This window comes from Megalops cyprinoides, chromosome 10 (assembly GCF_013368585.1).
Source record: "Megalops cyprinoides isolate fMegCyp1 chromosome 10, fMegCyp1.pri, whole genome shotgun sequence".
NCBI classification, from domain to species: Eukaryota; Metazoa; Chordata; class Actinopteri; order Elopiformes; family Megalopidae; genus Megalops; species Megalops cyprinoides.
Genome location: NC_050592.1, coordinates 904377 through 919826, shown reverse-complemented (window position 1 = coordinate 919826; position 15450 = coordinate 904377). Strand labels below are relative to the sequence as shown.

At 48.6% G+C, this 15450-nt stretch overlaps 1 protein-coding gene across 2 annotated transcripts; it reads right to left on the bottom strand.

Moving 5' to 3' along the window:
* Positions 1 to 1877: 1877 nt before the first annotated feature.
* On the bottom strand, positions 1878 to 13275 carry LOC118784910 (upstream stimulatory factor 2). Of its 2 annotated transcripts, XM_036539388.1 has the most exons (11): positions 12635 to 13275; positions 11433 to 11473; positions 10881 to 10999; positions 9250 to 9369; positions 8669 to 8831; positions 7506 to 7593; positions 4639 to 4677; positions 3908 to 3966; positions 3448 to 3542; positions 2987 to 3115; positions 1878 to 2300 (listed from the first exon to the last, which is right to left on the bottom strand). In XM_036539388.1, the coding sequence occupies exons 1-11, from the start codon at positions 12670 to 12672 to the stop codon at positions 2211 to 2213; spliced, it is 981 nt and encodes a 326-aa protein (XP_036395281.1). In that variant the 5' UTR covers positions 12673 to 13275; the 3' UTR covers positions 1878 to 2210. The 2 variants fall into 2 exon arrangements, with proteins under 2 accessions (XP_036395281.1, XP_036395282.1); XM_036539389.1 differs by lacking the exon at positions 4639 to 4677 and having other exon boundaries at positions 12635 to 13274.
* Between the last annotated feature and the right edge of the window lie 2175 nt (positions 13276 to 15450).

Here is a 15450-nt window from a genome sequence, read left to right as displayed (position 1 = left end):
GCAGTGTAATGACAGAGGGTGGATGCAGGATCATGTCTGAGTTTTACTGGATCCTAACCCTGGTCTGAGCAGATGTATAACTTTGCAATCTGCTGTTGAGAAGCACCATTTTCATCCTTACCCCCCCCCCCCCCAACCCCCCACCCCCGACACCCTCCCCCAAGCACAGAAAAAGAAAAAAAAAAAAGTACAAAATTATTATCACAAACCAAAGTCTGTCTGCGTGTCCCGCCATTTTGTAGTTAACTTGGTGTTGTCCTACACAGTAAGAAGCACAAGTGGCTCTTTCCAGGGGGGAGGAGGCAGTGGGGAGGGACAGCCTTGGTTGGTCCATCATTCCGTGCCCATGTTAAAAGGGTCGGTTTCCTGTGTCCATGAGTCAGTCTCCTGTCCTCCAGCGTGTTGCCATTTCCTCCACTGTTCCTCAGTGTCTCCGCTTATTTACAAAATGTGAGGCAAAAAATAACGAAGCAAATAAAAAGTATGCGGTCAAGCCTAATGTGAACATTTCACCCTTACAGAAAACAAAGCTTTTGTGTTAATCTCACTTCATTTTTTGTGGTAAAAAGCAGCTGATTTTGTTTGCCTAGATCATCTCCTAAAAGCCAGAATGTGATGGCTTCTGTCTTCAACATTAGAACAGGTGACCAAACCCAGCCCTGAATCATTCAGTGTTTTTATTGCTACTTTCAGTGTCTTGCTTTGGTCACCACATGACACCTTCTTCATGCAACTCTTTCAAAATCCCCTAAATCAGCACCCGCCGCTGCCTTCAAACCGCACACACATACAGGCAGTACAGAAGCCTGCCAGCTCAGAGCATACACGTGTCATTGGCTACTACTCTCTGGAGAATGGCTTTACTCGGTGATGACAGTAGACACTTCAGAGTGTAATTTTTTTTTTGACTCTATGAGAAGGTGGACACGGTGTGCTCGCTGTAATACAGATCACTCTAATCACTCTCTCGCCTTGGTGACCTTTCCCAGGTGTGAACCAGTACTGCGGGGTCCAAAGCTTCGTCTGTTACCCTACGCCAGCAATTCCTTCAGCTGTGCCCACACTGGCTCACGGTGCGGCCTGCTGGGTAAGAGAGGCTCTGCCTGCCGCAGCAGGGGCTGCTGGGTAAGAGAGGCTCTGCCTGCCGCAGCAGGGGCTGCTGGGTAAGTGAGTCTCTGCCTGCCGCAGCAGGGGCTGCTGGGTAAGTGAGTCCCTGCCTGCCACAACTGGGGCTGCTGGGTAAGAGAGGCTCTGCCTGCCTCAGCAGGGGCTGCTGGGTAAGTGAGTCTCTGCCTGCCGCAGCAGGGGCTGCTGGGTAAGAGAGTCTCTGCCTGCCGCAGCAGGGGCTGCTGGGTAAGTGAGGCTCTGCCTGCCGCAGCAGGGGCTGCTGGGTAAGTGAGGCTCTGCGATTTCCTGGCCAGTGTTGTGCTCCTGCTGCACTTTACCATCCTCAGCACCACCAGCTTTCACATCCAGCTAGAGCCATCAGTTCAGTTTGCATTATTTTATCCTCATAAACAAATAACTTACAGCAATAATACGACCCAATAAGAAACATGAACAATTGACATCAATAACCAGAAATAAGGAACAAAAGAAAAAACAGGAACATAAAACCACAAAGCAAAAAATAAAAGCGATGAAGAAAAAAAGCCCCCAAATGGTAAAATTATTCATCACTGTCCGTAAGTCATGTAAATAAATAGAAACAGAGAAGCATTTGTGCGCGCACGTGCCTGTGTGTGTGTGAGAGTGAGTGTGTGTGTGTGTGTGAGAGTGAGTGTGTGTGTGTGTGTGTGTGCGTGTGAGCGTGTGCGAGTGTATATGAGTGTGAGTGTGAGTGTGTGTGAGTGTGTGTGCGTGCACGTGTGTGTGTATGAGTGTGAGTGTGCACGTGTGTGTGTACGTGTGTGTGTATGAGTGTGAGTGTGAGTGTGCTGGTCACAGCTCTGGCATGTGGGATCTTGTTTTGCGAGGGCTCCTGGTGAAGAAAAGTGTTTTTATCTGGGTCTGTGGGGGCCAGCAGGGCGGGTCACAGTGCCCCCTGCATGCCACCGTGTCACAGCCCACAGATGGGGGGAGGATGGGGACAGCGAGGGACCTGCTTCTTCAGTAGCTGTTTGATGTCCCTCAGTGTCACTCTCTGCCTGGCCTCTCATGTCTTCATCTTCATCTTCACCCTCCTCCTCCTCCTCCCCCCTCCCCCTCCCTCACTGCTGGGTCGTCTCTCCCACGCTGTCAATCCCATGTTGCTGCAGCTGTGCTCGGAGCAAGGCGTTCTCGTTCTTCAACTCCTCGATCTACAACACAGCGAAACCCAGGAGATTTTCACTAACTGTGATAAATATGTACCATTCATACAAGTAATGCTGGTCAAACTGCTTTCTGGTGTGCCACACTCTCATGGGTGATTTTTCATGAGTTTAATGAATTAATGAATGAAACAGCCTCTTTCTGCCATGCCCCGTGCCGTCCTCACGGCAGGGTGTGTCAGGGCAGTGAGGTCAGTGGGTGCGTCCATGCTGGTGGTGGGGGGGACAGGTGTGTGGGCGTGTCCGGGAGGGGACAGGTGTGTGGGCGTGTCCAGGAGGGGGCAGTTGCGTAGGCGTGTCCGGGAGGGGACAGGTGTGTGGGCGTGTCCGGGAGAGGACAGTTGCGTAGGCGTGTCCGGGAGGGGGCAGTTGCGTAGGCGTGTCCGGGAGGGGACAGGTGTGTGGGCGTGTCCGGGAGGGGACAGGTGTGTGGGCGTGTCCGGGAGGGGGCATGTGTGTGGGTGTGTCCAGGAGGGGGCAGGTGTGTGGGCGTGTCCAGGAGGGGGCATGTGTGTGGGCGTGTCCAGGAGAGGACAGTTGCGTGGGCGTGTCCGGGAGGGGGCAGTTGCGTAGGCGTGTCCGGGAGGGGACAGTTGCGTAGGCGTGTCCGGGAGGGGACAGTTGTGTGGGTGTGTCCGGGAGGGGGCAGGTGTGTGGGTGGGGTGTTCGTGTACCTGCTGCCTCAGAAGGTCGTTGTCCACCTGCACTCTCTCCACCTCCTTGAAGCTTTCCTGCAGCCTCTGGTTGTTCTGCCTGAGCTCGCGGATGTAATCGCAGGCCTTGGACAGGATGCCTCCTTTACTCTGAAAGGCAGAACAGTGTCTCTGCTCCTGACACACTTCACAACACTCTCACTATTTACATGCTTTGACCAGACAATCCCCTGTGACCAGGCCACCATGAAAGCCTCTTGACACACAAACACACACACACACACAATCACGTACGCACAGACACACAGAGGCACCTGTCACCTACAGGTACACTTAACGTGAATACATGAACACTAAATGAGACAAGCAACTTACACACAGTGCACAGCATACAGAGCACCATTAAATCCACACAAGCCTGCATATACACACATACATATATCCACCCCCCCCCCCCACCCCCCCGCCTCCCCCTCTCTCACCGCCCCAGTCTTGCTGCTGTCCATGTTGCAGTCTGGGATGATTTTTGAGAGCGTGACGATCCAGTTATTGATCTTGTCTCTTCGCCGCCTTTCGACTGTGAATGACACAGACAGGTGTGCTTATGGTGAGACCTATCACAGTGTGCTACACATTGTGTCTCCGCTATCAGGTCCAGCTTCTTTGGCCAGCACTAACAAAAACAAATATCCCACCGATACCAGCGCCCTCTAGTGGAGGCATTTAATTTCCTTTTTTATAAATATTTCATATGCAAAAATTTTTTTACTGTAAGTAGCACTCAACAATTAATTTAGATTCCTATATATTCACATTTTATGTATATGGGATGCATGTGGGAAATGAGAAACTCCTCTGTGTATGATGTATGTATGTAATGTGATCTGTGATGAGGCGCAGTGGTTTAAACGACTTGGCCAGAGGCATTGTGGGAAGGCACACCTTCGTTGTGCTGCGCTCTCCTCCTTTCGTCTCTGGGCGTCCGTGGTCCGTCCATCTTCCTGCAGGACAGACAGATGCAAGCAGTGTTCAGGCATGCGCTGGTACTGCGATGCCTCTCACTCTCTCACACAGACACAATCGCACGTTTCAGGTGCCTGTCGGGGTAGATCTGTCCGAGCCTCCCTCTACCCAACGCCACAACGAGAACAAACGCACTTCTAACTGCAGTGTGATGGAGCCACCAGGCTGATCTCAGCCAGGGTGCTACTTGCTAAAAAGGGGGCAGGTAATACGATTATGGGCAGGGATGGGACATCTCTTTAAACACATCGGTGACAGGAACAGATCGCCGTTCTGTGTGCTTCTCTTTGTTCTTAGGGCCGGTTGGGCGTTTGCAGAGTTTGTTAAGTCCAACTGCAGTGCTGAGCTATAGATGCTACCCCAGTGAGACTGTGGCTTTGGCCAAACCGCTCCTCCCTGAGGGACTTTAATGAGTCCGTGTCTCGGAACCAGCCTCTGACAGCTCACACAGTGTATGACACACACCCACCTACAAACAGCTTACAGCTATGAACAGTCACTGCAAACACACAGACAGTGGGACCGGAACACTCACTATCACACCGTCAGATCTAGAGGAATTCACCACAGCGTTGGGGAGAGGGGTCTTTTTTCGGTGGTTTGGTTACTGCGTCTAATATGCGGTGTAAGGGATGTGAAAATTTCCTCACCAGTTTAACCCATCATGTTGCAGCGCCTCGGTTTCGTCTCTGCGGACAGCAGGTAAGTTCTTTTTTCATTTCAAGTGTTTTGGTTATACAAATACATGTGTGATAAAATATGTACAATAATGAATCAGAGCAGGTGTTAATGAAGACAGAGGGAGGGAAATTCTGATCAAACAGCAAAACAAAATTAGCATTGAAAGACCCCCCCCTCCCCCCTCCACCTCCCCTCCCGACAGGAATAAAAATCAGCATTGAAAGAAGGCCCCCCCCCCCCCTCCCGACAGGAATAAAAATCAGCAAGGGACTTGCTACGCACCACACATCCACCCAACGCAGTCATGACACACCCAGGAAACCACATGATCGCAATCAGAGACTTTAAGGGGTATTTTTACAGACCCTGAAAAATCCATCTCAAAATCACAATTTTAAGTGTTCTCATCACAGTATAACAAGAATTTTTTAATCACATTCATTTTGCTTAATTTCTTAAATACATATATATTTTTATATCAACAAAAGTGTTTAGTTTTAGTCTGTTTGGTACAGAGGAGTCACTTTCACCCGAGCCAAGCACAAGCTGGGTCACATGACCTGCATGCTCTTTACAGCGGCTAGCAAATTTAATCCAGAGAAGCAGCGGGTGTAAGCATTAATGTACGACCAGATATTGCGAATGTTCTGCACAGAAAGTGCATCACGAGAGTCTCCTGGGACTGACAGCAGCCTGGAGCCCAACCTGATATCACCAGAGGAGAGAGGAGAAAGTGACGGGGAATGTTTACCTTGTTTTAGTAATATATGCTCAGCTATAGAAAGATGACGCATCATGTAGCTAGCTAGCTAGTTAACCATAATCATAACTAGACAGTTATGTCACCAATAGTGCAGCTGGTCAGGAGCTCCTTGGTTACCTAGGTAAGCTGCACCGGTTAGCGCCAGCAGCCTTAGCTGCGTTTGGTCAGCTGTGAACGAGCAGGAGGAGCATGTGTGTGGGGTTTGTGACCTCTGACCTTTCTCACCCCTGTGCCACATTCACTGACACGTTAGGGAAAAGTTTGCACATGAACGTCCGTTACTCAGCCGAGTAAACTAAACTGCATTTTAATCTGGAATTGTGTGACAAACATTTGGAATGCACGATCAATTATTATCAGAAGATTTTATTACTGTGGCTCAGATTAGAAAAATATTTTTGCAGTTTCCATGACACCATTAGCATGTTTGAAATGTCACATGAGGACTGAGCTCTAGCACTGACCCTCACCCTAAAGTGCTTAACCCTAAACCCCAGCAATCGAAGCTAGAATGCAGCACAACAGCCACCACAGACACACCTCTGCCATTTCAATTCTGAAAATGTTCTTCACTCAAAAAATCTGCAAAGATTAATCTGCAAAGATTAAAAATTTCTTGTTTGACGGTATCAAAAAATTCAAGGTGACTTCCATGTTCTTTAAAATATATTTTAAAAGAGAGATATTTTGAAATAAGATCACTCTGTTTTTGTTAAAAGTGGTTTTCACCAGAGCGTAACCAAAGAAATGGTCTGCATTCTTATTTTAAGATCATCTTTTTTGCTGTGTAGGTGTGAAGCGAATAATGCTAGACTGAATGATTTGGTAAAATGTCTAATTTAGTCCTGTGGTCTGAGCTTTTCAGGGTCTGTGAAATACTCCTTTTGTGCGCTCGCAGTGTGTGAGGTTTTAAACCTCTAAGGAAGCCAAAGAAGCCCAAAAACAGCGTCCAGAGTCACTACTTTATGCTGTCGCTGTGCTGATGTACTGCGCGGGTTCCGCAGTTTCGAGCACACAGCCGAGCCTCACGCTGGGGAAAGAGGGACGAGAACCTGGGGAGTCTTCATCATCCCATCCTCATCATTCTGGATCAGACCAACGACTGCGGCAAATACAACCCCGCAGCACCGGGGGCCCAGAATGGTGCTTTGGGAAGCGTTGCTGAGGAGGCGCTATAGTTTGCGCTTAGCTGAGAGGATGGAGTGTCTCTCACCCCTCAGTTTCACACTGCCTCCCTCACACATCTATTCATTCATAAGTCCAGTATTCATATCCTTCAGCTTTCACCATCAACACTGGGTACACTTCGGCAGTTCGCACTATACATAGGACCAAAAGTCATTTGGTCAAATCAGCTTTGACCAAAGATGCATATTTAGAGAGAACAGACATTCTTCTAATGGTGATGACTGAAATGAAGGATGTGAATATTTGGACAAAAAAGTACGTGTCCTGAGTGCCTCTTGTGTTTTCTGTGTGGATTTAGCAGAGTGGTGAGACACACCGCTCTGAAACACGGCTTAGATCAATCATTTTCATCTGGCTCAGATTCAAGGTCACCTTAACAGATTCCAGAGAATGATTTGATTTAAAATGAGATTTTAAACATCAATTAGAATTAGGAATACCCACACAAAGAACAAAAAAAACATCAGGAAATGCAAGCAGAATAAAGGCATTCAGGACATGAACCCAGCAACACAAATCCCAGAGTTTTCATGCCCCTCTGCCCAGCTTAGACACCAGGTGCAGCAGAGTCCCTCTCATTTCAGCCCCCTGGAACTTTAAGGTTCTGCACCTAGGTTCCTCTGACCCTGTGCCTAGCCCTCCGCCGGGACAATCCAATCAAAATTCATCAACTTTTCACCAGTGGAGAACTGGTGAACCCCGGACCAGTGAGGAGGGAATACTCGAGGGAATGGTGCTGACGTGTGTGAGGGTGGGGAGGCTCCTGTCACAGTTGTGGTCAGGGTGGGTACTGCAGGTAAAACCTGGGGGGTTCGGACAGCCGCGACCTGGAGTCTCAGGTCCAGAGGAGCTGGGGGGAGGTGGGGGGTGTGGGGCGATACTCACGTGGAGTAGGGGTGCGTCCGGGGGGCGATGGTGCGGGGCGTGCCGGACTGAAGGACATCTGGAGGGGTCATCATCACATAGAACTGACCTGGGGGGAGGGTGGGAAAGAAAGGAGGGGGGGGGGGGGGGGGGGGGGGAGAAAGAGAGGGAGAGGGAGAGAAAGAGAGGGAGAGGGGGAGGGGGAGGGAGGGAGAGGGAGTGAGGGAGAGAGAGAGAGAGAAAGAGGGAGAGAGAGTACATTATAAAGGTTGCTGACTGTTATCGTAACTCTGCTGGTCACGAGGCACTTGTAATGACATTAGCGAAGTCTGGCTGGACGGTGAGACACTGGTCCCTTTTAGCACTCTGACTGCTGCTGTGTCTCCGCAGGAGCACATGCTGCCACATCTCTCCACAGCCAGCTCCGCGCACAAGCACCACACTGACCCTGTCCGCTTCGCCAGAGCGCGGGACGGGTTAGCATGCCGAACACCAATCCCCCTGCTCTGGTCTCAGAGAGTCAGCACAGGGCTGTGCTGAAGAGGAGAGGTGAGATCAGTAGAAACGGCTGCAGTTTGTCTCTAACCCTGACAGCACTCAGATCTGTAGCTCTGCTGTCTGAGAGAGGCTCGTAGGGCGGCAGGCTGAGAATATCCACACAGGCTGTTAAGCACAGTTAGTGTAAAGGAAACGGCCACAGTCACCTGGAGCTGAGAGCTGCGTGTCAGAGGACTGCAGTAACTAACCCTGCCTGTGTGAGGGTGGGGTCGGTGTGCTGAGGTACTCACCCCCGGCCTGTGTGAGGGTGGGGTCAGCGTACTGAGGTACTCACCCCCAGCCTGTGTGAGGGTGGGGTCAGCGTACTGAGGTACTCACCCCCGGCCTGTGTGAGGGTGGGGTCAGCGTACTGAGGTACTCACCCCCAGCCTGTGTGAGGGTGGGGTCAGCGTACTGAGGTACTCACCCCCGGCCTGTGTGAGGGTGGGGTCGGTGTACTGAGGTACTCACCCCCGGCCTGTGTGAGGGTGGGGTCAGCGTACTGAGGTACTCACCCCCGGCCTGTGTGAGGGTGGGGTCGGTGTGCTGAGGTACTCACCCCCGGCCTGAGTGAGGGTGGGGTCGGTGTGCTGAGGTACTCACCCCCGGCCTGAGTGAGGGTGGGGTCGGTGTGCTTAGGTACTCACCCCCGGCCTGAGTGAGGGTGGGGTCGGCGGTGGCCTGGACCGATACGGCGGTGGCGGTTCCGTCGCTCACTGTGGCAGCAGGGAAATAGGCGAATCGTGTCTCCCCTCCCACTGACTCCCCCGCTGGGCTGCCACCATTACTGAAGGGGTTCTGAATCACAGCCTGCGGAGCCACAACACAGCACACTGATCCACACTCTGCACCCTGCATCCCTACACACACACACACACACACCCTGCACCCGCACACAAACACATACACATACAGACATACATACACACACACACACACACACACACACACACCCACACACACACACACACACACACATCCTGCACCTGCACACACACGCACATGCACACACACACGCACACACACATCCTGCACCCAAACACACACACACACACATCCTGCACCCGCACGCACACACACACGCACGCACACACACACACACGTACACACACACGTACACACACATGCACACACAGACACAAACACCCTGCACACAAGCACACACACACGCACGCACCCTGCACCCACACACGCACACACCTGGCTTCGCCTGGCTGTGTTACGGTACCTGTGCGACTGCCTGCTGAGCTCCAGCGAATGCAGCGGTGGAAACAACGCTGACAGCCCCTCCCCCGTCGTCAGCCCCGTCTAAATGCTGGTCCGTCACCTGCACGACTCGGTACGTCACCTGTCAGGGAGAAGAGAAATGTGTGAGTGGACGACTCATCACTCTGACCCACTGTGCTTAACACACTCTGCTCACTCTGACCCGCTGTGTTTAACACACTCTGCTCACTCTGACCCGCTGTGCTTAACACACTCTGCTCACTCTGACCCACTGTGCTTAACACACTCTGCTCACTCTGACCCGCTGTGTTTAACACACTCTGCTCACTCTGACCCGCTGTGCTTAACACACTCTGCTCACTCTGACCCACTGTGTTTAACACACTCTGCTCCTGGTCATTCTCACAAATGCAGATAACTGAGTTCAATTAGTTAAAAAACAAAGGACTGAATTAAACAAACTACTGAAACAAAAGACACTGCTGATGTCCAGGATGCTGGCATTAGCCTGTACATGCATACAGACACAAGGGACTCTTGACTCGTACCCGTGACAGTTTCTTGGCTGAAGCCTAAATAAGAAACTACACTTGCAATCTTTTGGTAAGAAAGGGGCTGAACCTGAATGATACCACTGTACATTCAGCGGTGTACTTGAAGACGCTAACATGCAAGACACCCATATCCAAATCGAAGTCACCATGACGATGGCATCCTCCAGGCCAGTTATGTCATGGAAAATCGTCAAATCTCTCTCCTGAGTCATGTGCTGACAGGGACCTCAGAAAGCATTCCAGAACATCATCCACAATCATGTGGGCTGGCCAACCCCAGTGTCTTTATTCGCTGTGTTAAATCATCCATTTTGCACTGTCATTTACTGTTAACCATGCAGTACATTAGATGACATTTTCTGTAATCTACTTCTCCACTGTTCTTGGTTTACATGTCCCCAGAAAGGCCCACTGACTGTGCATGATCTCATAGTAAGAGACTTAAAAGCAGGTTTTGTGCAGAAAAAACACACTTGTTTGTTCAATAGAATCAGCTGTATTTGGAAATACAACCCCCCACCCCCAAACACACACACACACACACACACACACACATCATGTGACTTACCTCCTGACTGACATGTGACACTAGTTGCATGCCAATCCTAGTGAGGGATTGGAATCACATGATCACTCCTACCAGCTGTGTTTACAACCAGTTAAATGATGGGCTCTCAGATAACACCCCCCCCCACTCCCCCCCATCCCACCCACCTCCAGCAGCCCCTCATCCTCCCCTAACATCTACTGGCACTGAGCAAAAACTGCTGAAAATAGCATGCTTTGAACCTGCAACCTGCTCAACTCTGTCTATTTTAAGTTCAAAAATAAACATGAGTTCCCAATTAAACCTGGGAACTGACACTGAATTAGCACAGCCCTCTGTGTCAGACGATGCACCGTGCGTTCTTTCAGTGAGGTGGTTTATAACAACAGCATTAATCAATTCTTTGCCTGGCTTGGGAATGGCACATTTTGGGGTCCTGCGCTATCCTGAATGACCCTAGGGGGGTTCATACAGAGCATCCTCTCAGTCCCTGAAACCTCCGCTTAGAATAACTGTTCAGGAAGGGCTTACTTGTCCGCCGGTGTTCTCTGAGCGGAACTGGTACTGAATATTGTGATCGGCGAACGTCGCAGCCTGCTGCACCCCCGCGATGGTGACCGCCGTCTGCTCCGCCGCTCCCGCGCTGTCCCCTGCGGCGCGCAAACGAGAGGGGTGCGTAATGCAGCAGACAGAGCACTTTCCTGCCGTTACTACACATGCAAATGCAAACGGGTTAATTAAACTGTCATAACTTCAAAAACATAAAAAGCAACCCGCGAAAGCTTTACGACTCAACCACTGTTGAGAGCTGCTCGATAAAGCACCACATCTTAAATGGTCCTGCACAGCTTTTACAGATATGAAGGAAAGCCGTTGTAAAATGCAAAATTCACTCTATTCAACTGTACTGACACCTGGGAGAAACGACTCATAGCACAGCACAGCTACTGGCAGAACTGACACTTGCATCGCCGTCTTTCTATCGTCAGTATTCTGATTATATCTAAATTATATTCGTTTGTAAATTTAGACAGGATTCTTTCAATGAAGAAAACAGCAACATGGTGAGCGACAGACTCTTACCTTCTGTAATCTGCACAACTTCCTCCTCTTGTTTTTCGTGACTAGAGGACAGGGAGAGAGAAACTCGTCTCAGTGTTAAAGTTAGGCTCCCGATGCAAAAGCGGAAATAATGTTACAGATTCACAGGGTTGGTGGGCTACAATGACACTTTCAGAAACCTATCCCTTAAAAACAATGCTTTACAATCCGATACCGCACACTACCTTTACAAACACAATGTCAATACACCCACACACACGTGATGCCCTCTCGCCGGCTGAGAGAAATAAAAAGTAACGCAAAAATAGCCCGTATCGGCGTGTCAATCCAATCAGTTTCCTACGCTGTTCCTTACCGTTTCAAACCTGCCAAGCGGTCACCGCCTCCCTCTGTCCCACACGCAGCTAACGCGGGCTAACGGCTAACAGCGCTATCTGCAGCTATCATTAACTCTGATCACCGTGCTAATTTACCTCATCTAAAACTCAGATAGTTAAGGACATAACTAACAAAGTAGCTAATTGTCGTGTTCGTGAAATTAGCGAGCAAGATAAAGTTATTATGGTTAACTAGCAAGATATTCAATTGTAGCTAATACGATCAAATTTTACGTTCATGCTAGTGAGCTGTTTACTAGTTGCTGCTTGGGGCTGAACTTTTCTAGTGTAACAAAGAGAAAAACACAGTTCAATAAACAGCGTATATATTTACATTTTGGACCTGACACATACAAAAGCGATCTAACAAATGGCCAGCCTGCAAAGTTAGTGAACACGAAATTATTTAAAATGTTAGGAAAAAGCTAGGAAGCTAGTAAGCTGGCTGTTATCTTGCTAGCTGCATATTTAAACCCATCAAATATCGGTTGCTAACTAGCCATTACCTACATGGGTAACTAGCTAGCAGCCAAGTAAAACACAGCTAATTCATATGATAACGTTATTCAACACCAAATAGTTGTCTACAATTACCCATCTCAAATCTATCATTTTTCCCCTGACAGTTAGCCATGCATCTGTCTTGCTTGGAGAGGCTCATTAACTACCGAGCTAGCTTACAGGACAACTGCAAAACTATTCTGCAGAAGCTAGCAGGCTAGTCGGCTAGCTAAAATGTTAAGCTCCAGCGAGCCCGGTGAGAAAATGGTGGCCGGGCCGCGGAAGCCATGCAAGAGAGACGGAGAGAGGAGGGCAGAGAGAGCCGCGGAGCGAACGCGGTGTTACCTCACAGCGCTGTCCAAACTCTGCTCCAGCATATCCATGAGGGTCGGAATTTAAAATGTGATATTCGGTGACACTGAGACGGAGATGGAAGTGCTGATCACGGGGACAAACACTCGGGTCATGTGAGAGAGACAGTCCAGGACACGTGAGGCGGAGACCGGCCGAGGAGTTAAAATGGAGCCCGCTGCCGGGGTTCTAGTCTGTGCTGCCCGGGTCTGATCCTTTCTCTTCGGTATTTCAGCCCTCTCCGCCCGATCGGTAGCGAACAGGCCTCGGTGCGTCCGTCCAAGAATGTCCGTAGCCTTTGTAGCACGTTTCACGGTATATTTGTTTCTCGTTGAAAAGCAGTTCGTTTCTTTATATTCGCTTTCTCTTTCTTTTTGCGTTTCGTCTTACAGTCGCCCTCTCGGTTCGCCCTGAGCGGTGCCGTACAGCGCTGTATTTCGCGTATCCATCCGCAAGCTTGCAGCTCTGGCTGGGTCAGAGGGTTGTGGCTGACAAAATATGGAGTGGAATCTATTTTCTATGTTTAGCGGTTTTGTTGGGCTTGTGAGTGAACGTCGAGCAAATGTGTGTAGCTATAGTTCTGTTTCACTAAACGCCGCTGAATTGCGTAGTCTCGTGTCATATGTGATTTTAACCACATTAATTCGCAAATGAACTGGCTAGCAGTCTCTCAGTTAAGCAGTGTGTCTTTGAAAGGCGAGCTACCAAGCTATCAGCAATTTCAGTGGGCACCTCGACCGACTTTGTCCATACCAATTTTATACCAGATTGCAATTGATTACTGTCTTTGAATTAAGTTCTACTAGAAGACAATTGTTAGTGTGGTATTCCAACTAACATTTTGTCATTAGAGGGGTTTAACAGTTGACTTTGGACATGTATTGTTAAACGGTGAAAATTGTCTGCTTCTCGGAGTTTAGCGAGAGGAAACCAAAGCCACCCTGGCCTCTCATCTTGTCTGTGTGAACAGAATTAGAGGCGCAGTATGCATACGAGGTTCCAGTATGATGATGGTAAGCTACACCTGTTTCTTCACAGCGTTATAGTTCACTGTTACTGTAATGCTAACAAAGAAAGCACATCTGGAATGATCACGCTGGTGTTCTCAGCTGACAGCTAAGATCCAATCCGGGTTTTCGGACAAACCACATGACGCGGACATGAAGGAACATAATCAGAATCAGACAAGGGTGCGGTGTGCCCGTGCGTGCGCCTCAAATCATACGACGGTATTTCCCATCTTAAAGCTATATAAGATTGCCGTACGATGCAGCGACAAACCGAAGAATATACATCCAGATTTATTCATAAGCGTTTCAGAAGGTGCAAAAGGCGCGCGCGCCGTCAGGAGCGGAAACGTGTCCTTTGTGACGCGGTTTGTTTGTCTGCGCGAGAACTAGCTGCTATCGCCACGCGCAACGCGAGCGCGAGGCTGGTGCTGGCTGTGGAAATTCGCCTCCGACCGCTGCTGGGATATTGCATATGGAAATATTATAACGACAAAAGTCGCGTTAAACTAGAGAAACTGAAACTTTGCCTTTAGAAGCTGTATTACAGTAGAAGTCGCTGCTACACTCAGGATTTGACAAAGCTCCCAGCTGCATGTTAACTGTCGTTCAAAATAAGGTATATTAATCCGTTAAAATATGCAATTTATTCGTATAAAAAAATAATGAACCACTCAAACCACTCTGCTTCGAGAATTTTTTGTACTATTATAAGAATACCTGTCCAGTCATGTAGTGAGTGTTTCTATACATTCAATAAATTTGGATACAACCATACTACTTTAGTGTTTGATTGTGTGTGTGTGTGTGTGTATATATATATATATATATACACACACATTAATACTATAGGTCAGACTAATGGCTATACGCTAGACTGTGACACCTAAATATTTTAATTGTCTAGTTTGGACTGGTGATGACATAGTAGACAAATGGGTGGTTATGGGGAAGCCCCCATGTATACAGTGTGTTGTCAAAAGATTCAGACCCATTCCACAGTATCCCATTTTGTGAAATTACAGAAGCATGTCTACACAATTGTAAAACATAATACTGTATTTTATTCTCAAATATTCAAGTTAAAGAATTTCAAGGTTAACACAAGTTGCAGTAGATGTCAAACAAGAACTTGGAGGAAAAAACTGAAATATCTTGTTTGTGAAAGTATTCACACCCTTAAAGTCTACCAGCGCATCACCAGGGTGCAATTTTTGCACATTCTTCTGTGCAGATTTGCTCACGCTCCCATGTTGGTTGGGGATCATTAATGGTTTTTCAGGCTCTTTTCGAGTCACGCCACGCCACATTTCTCGGATCCTTTTATATCCCCTTTATACTGATAAGCAATCTTTGTGTAAATGTACCGTGCAATTGAAGGACATGCTGCTGTCTTAGGAGAACAATTTCAACTTTGTTCTCAAGGAGGAGGTACAAAGGTACACACAGGGTTATTTCCTGAAATAACAGAATTGGTTCATCTGTAGCATGTGGGAAGGCCAAAGGTCAGCCACTCAAAGGCAATTAACCTTTCCATATTGATGTCACTCAACCAACCAGAGCACTAACAAATGACCACATTTTCAAATCCAATTAGATAACTGCAAAATGAAAATGTAGACGATCTAGAACACTGATTCTCAATCCTGCTCCTGGGGCCCCCCTGCTCCGCACGTTTTCCATCTTTCCCTGGTCTACCTACCTGACTGAACTCATCAGTGGCACTTTTGATTAGCTGAGCACACCTGATTTAATCAAGAACATGTTAGTCATTTCAATCAGGTGTGTTTGGAGCAAGGATAG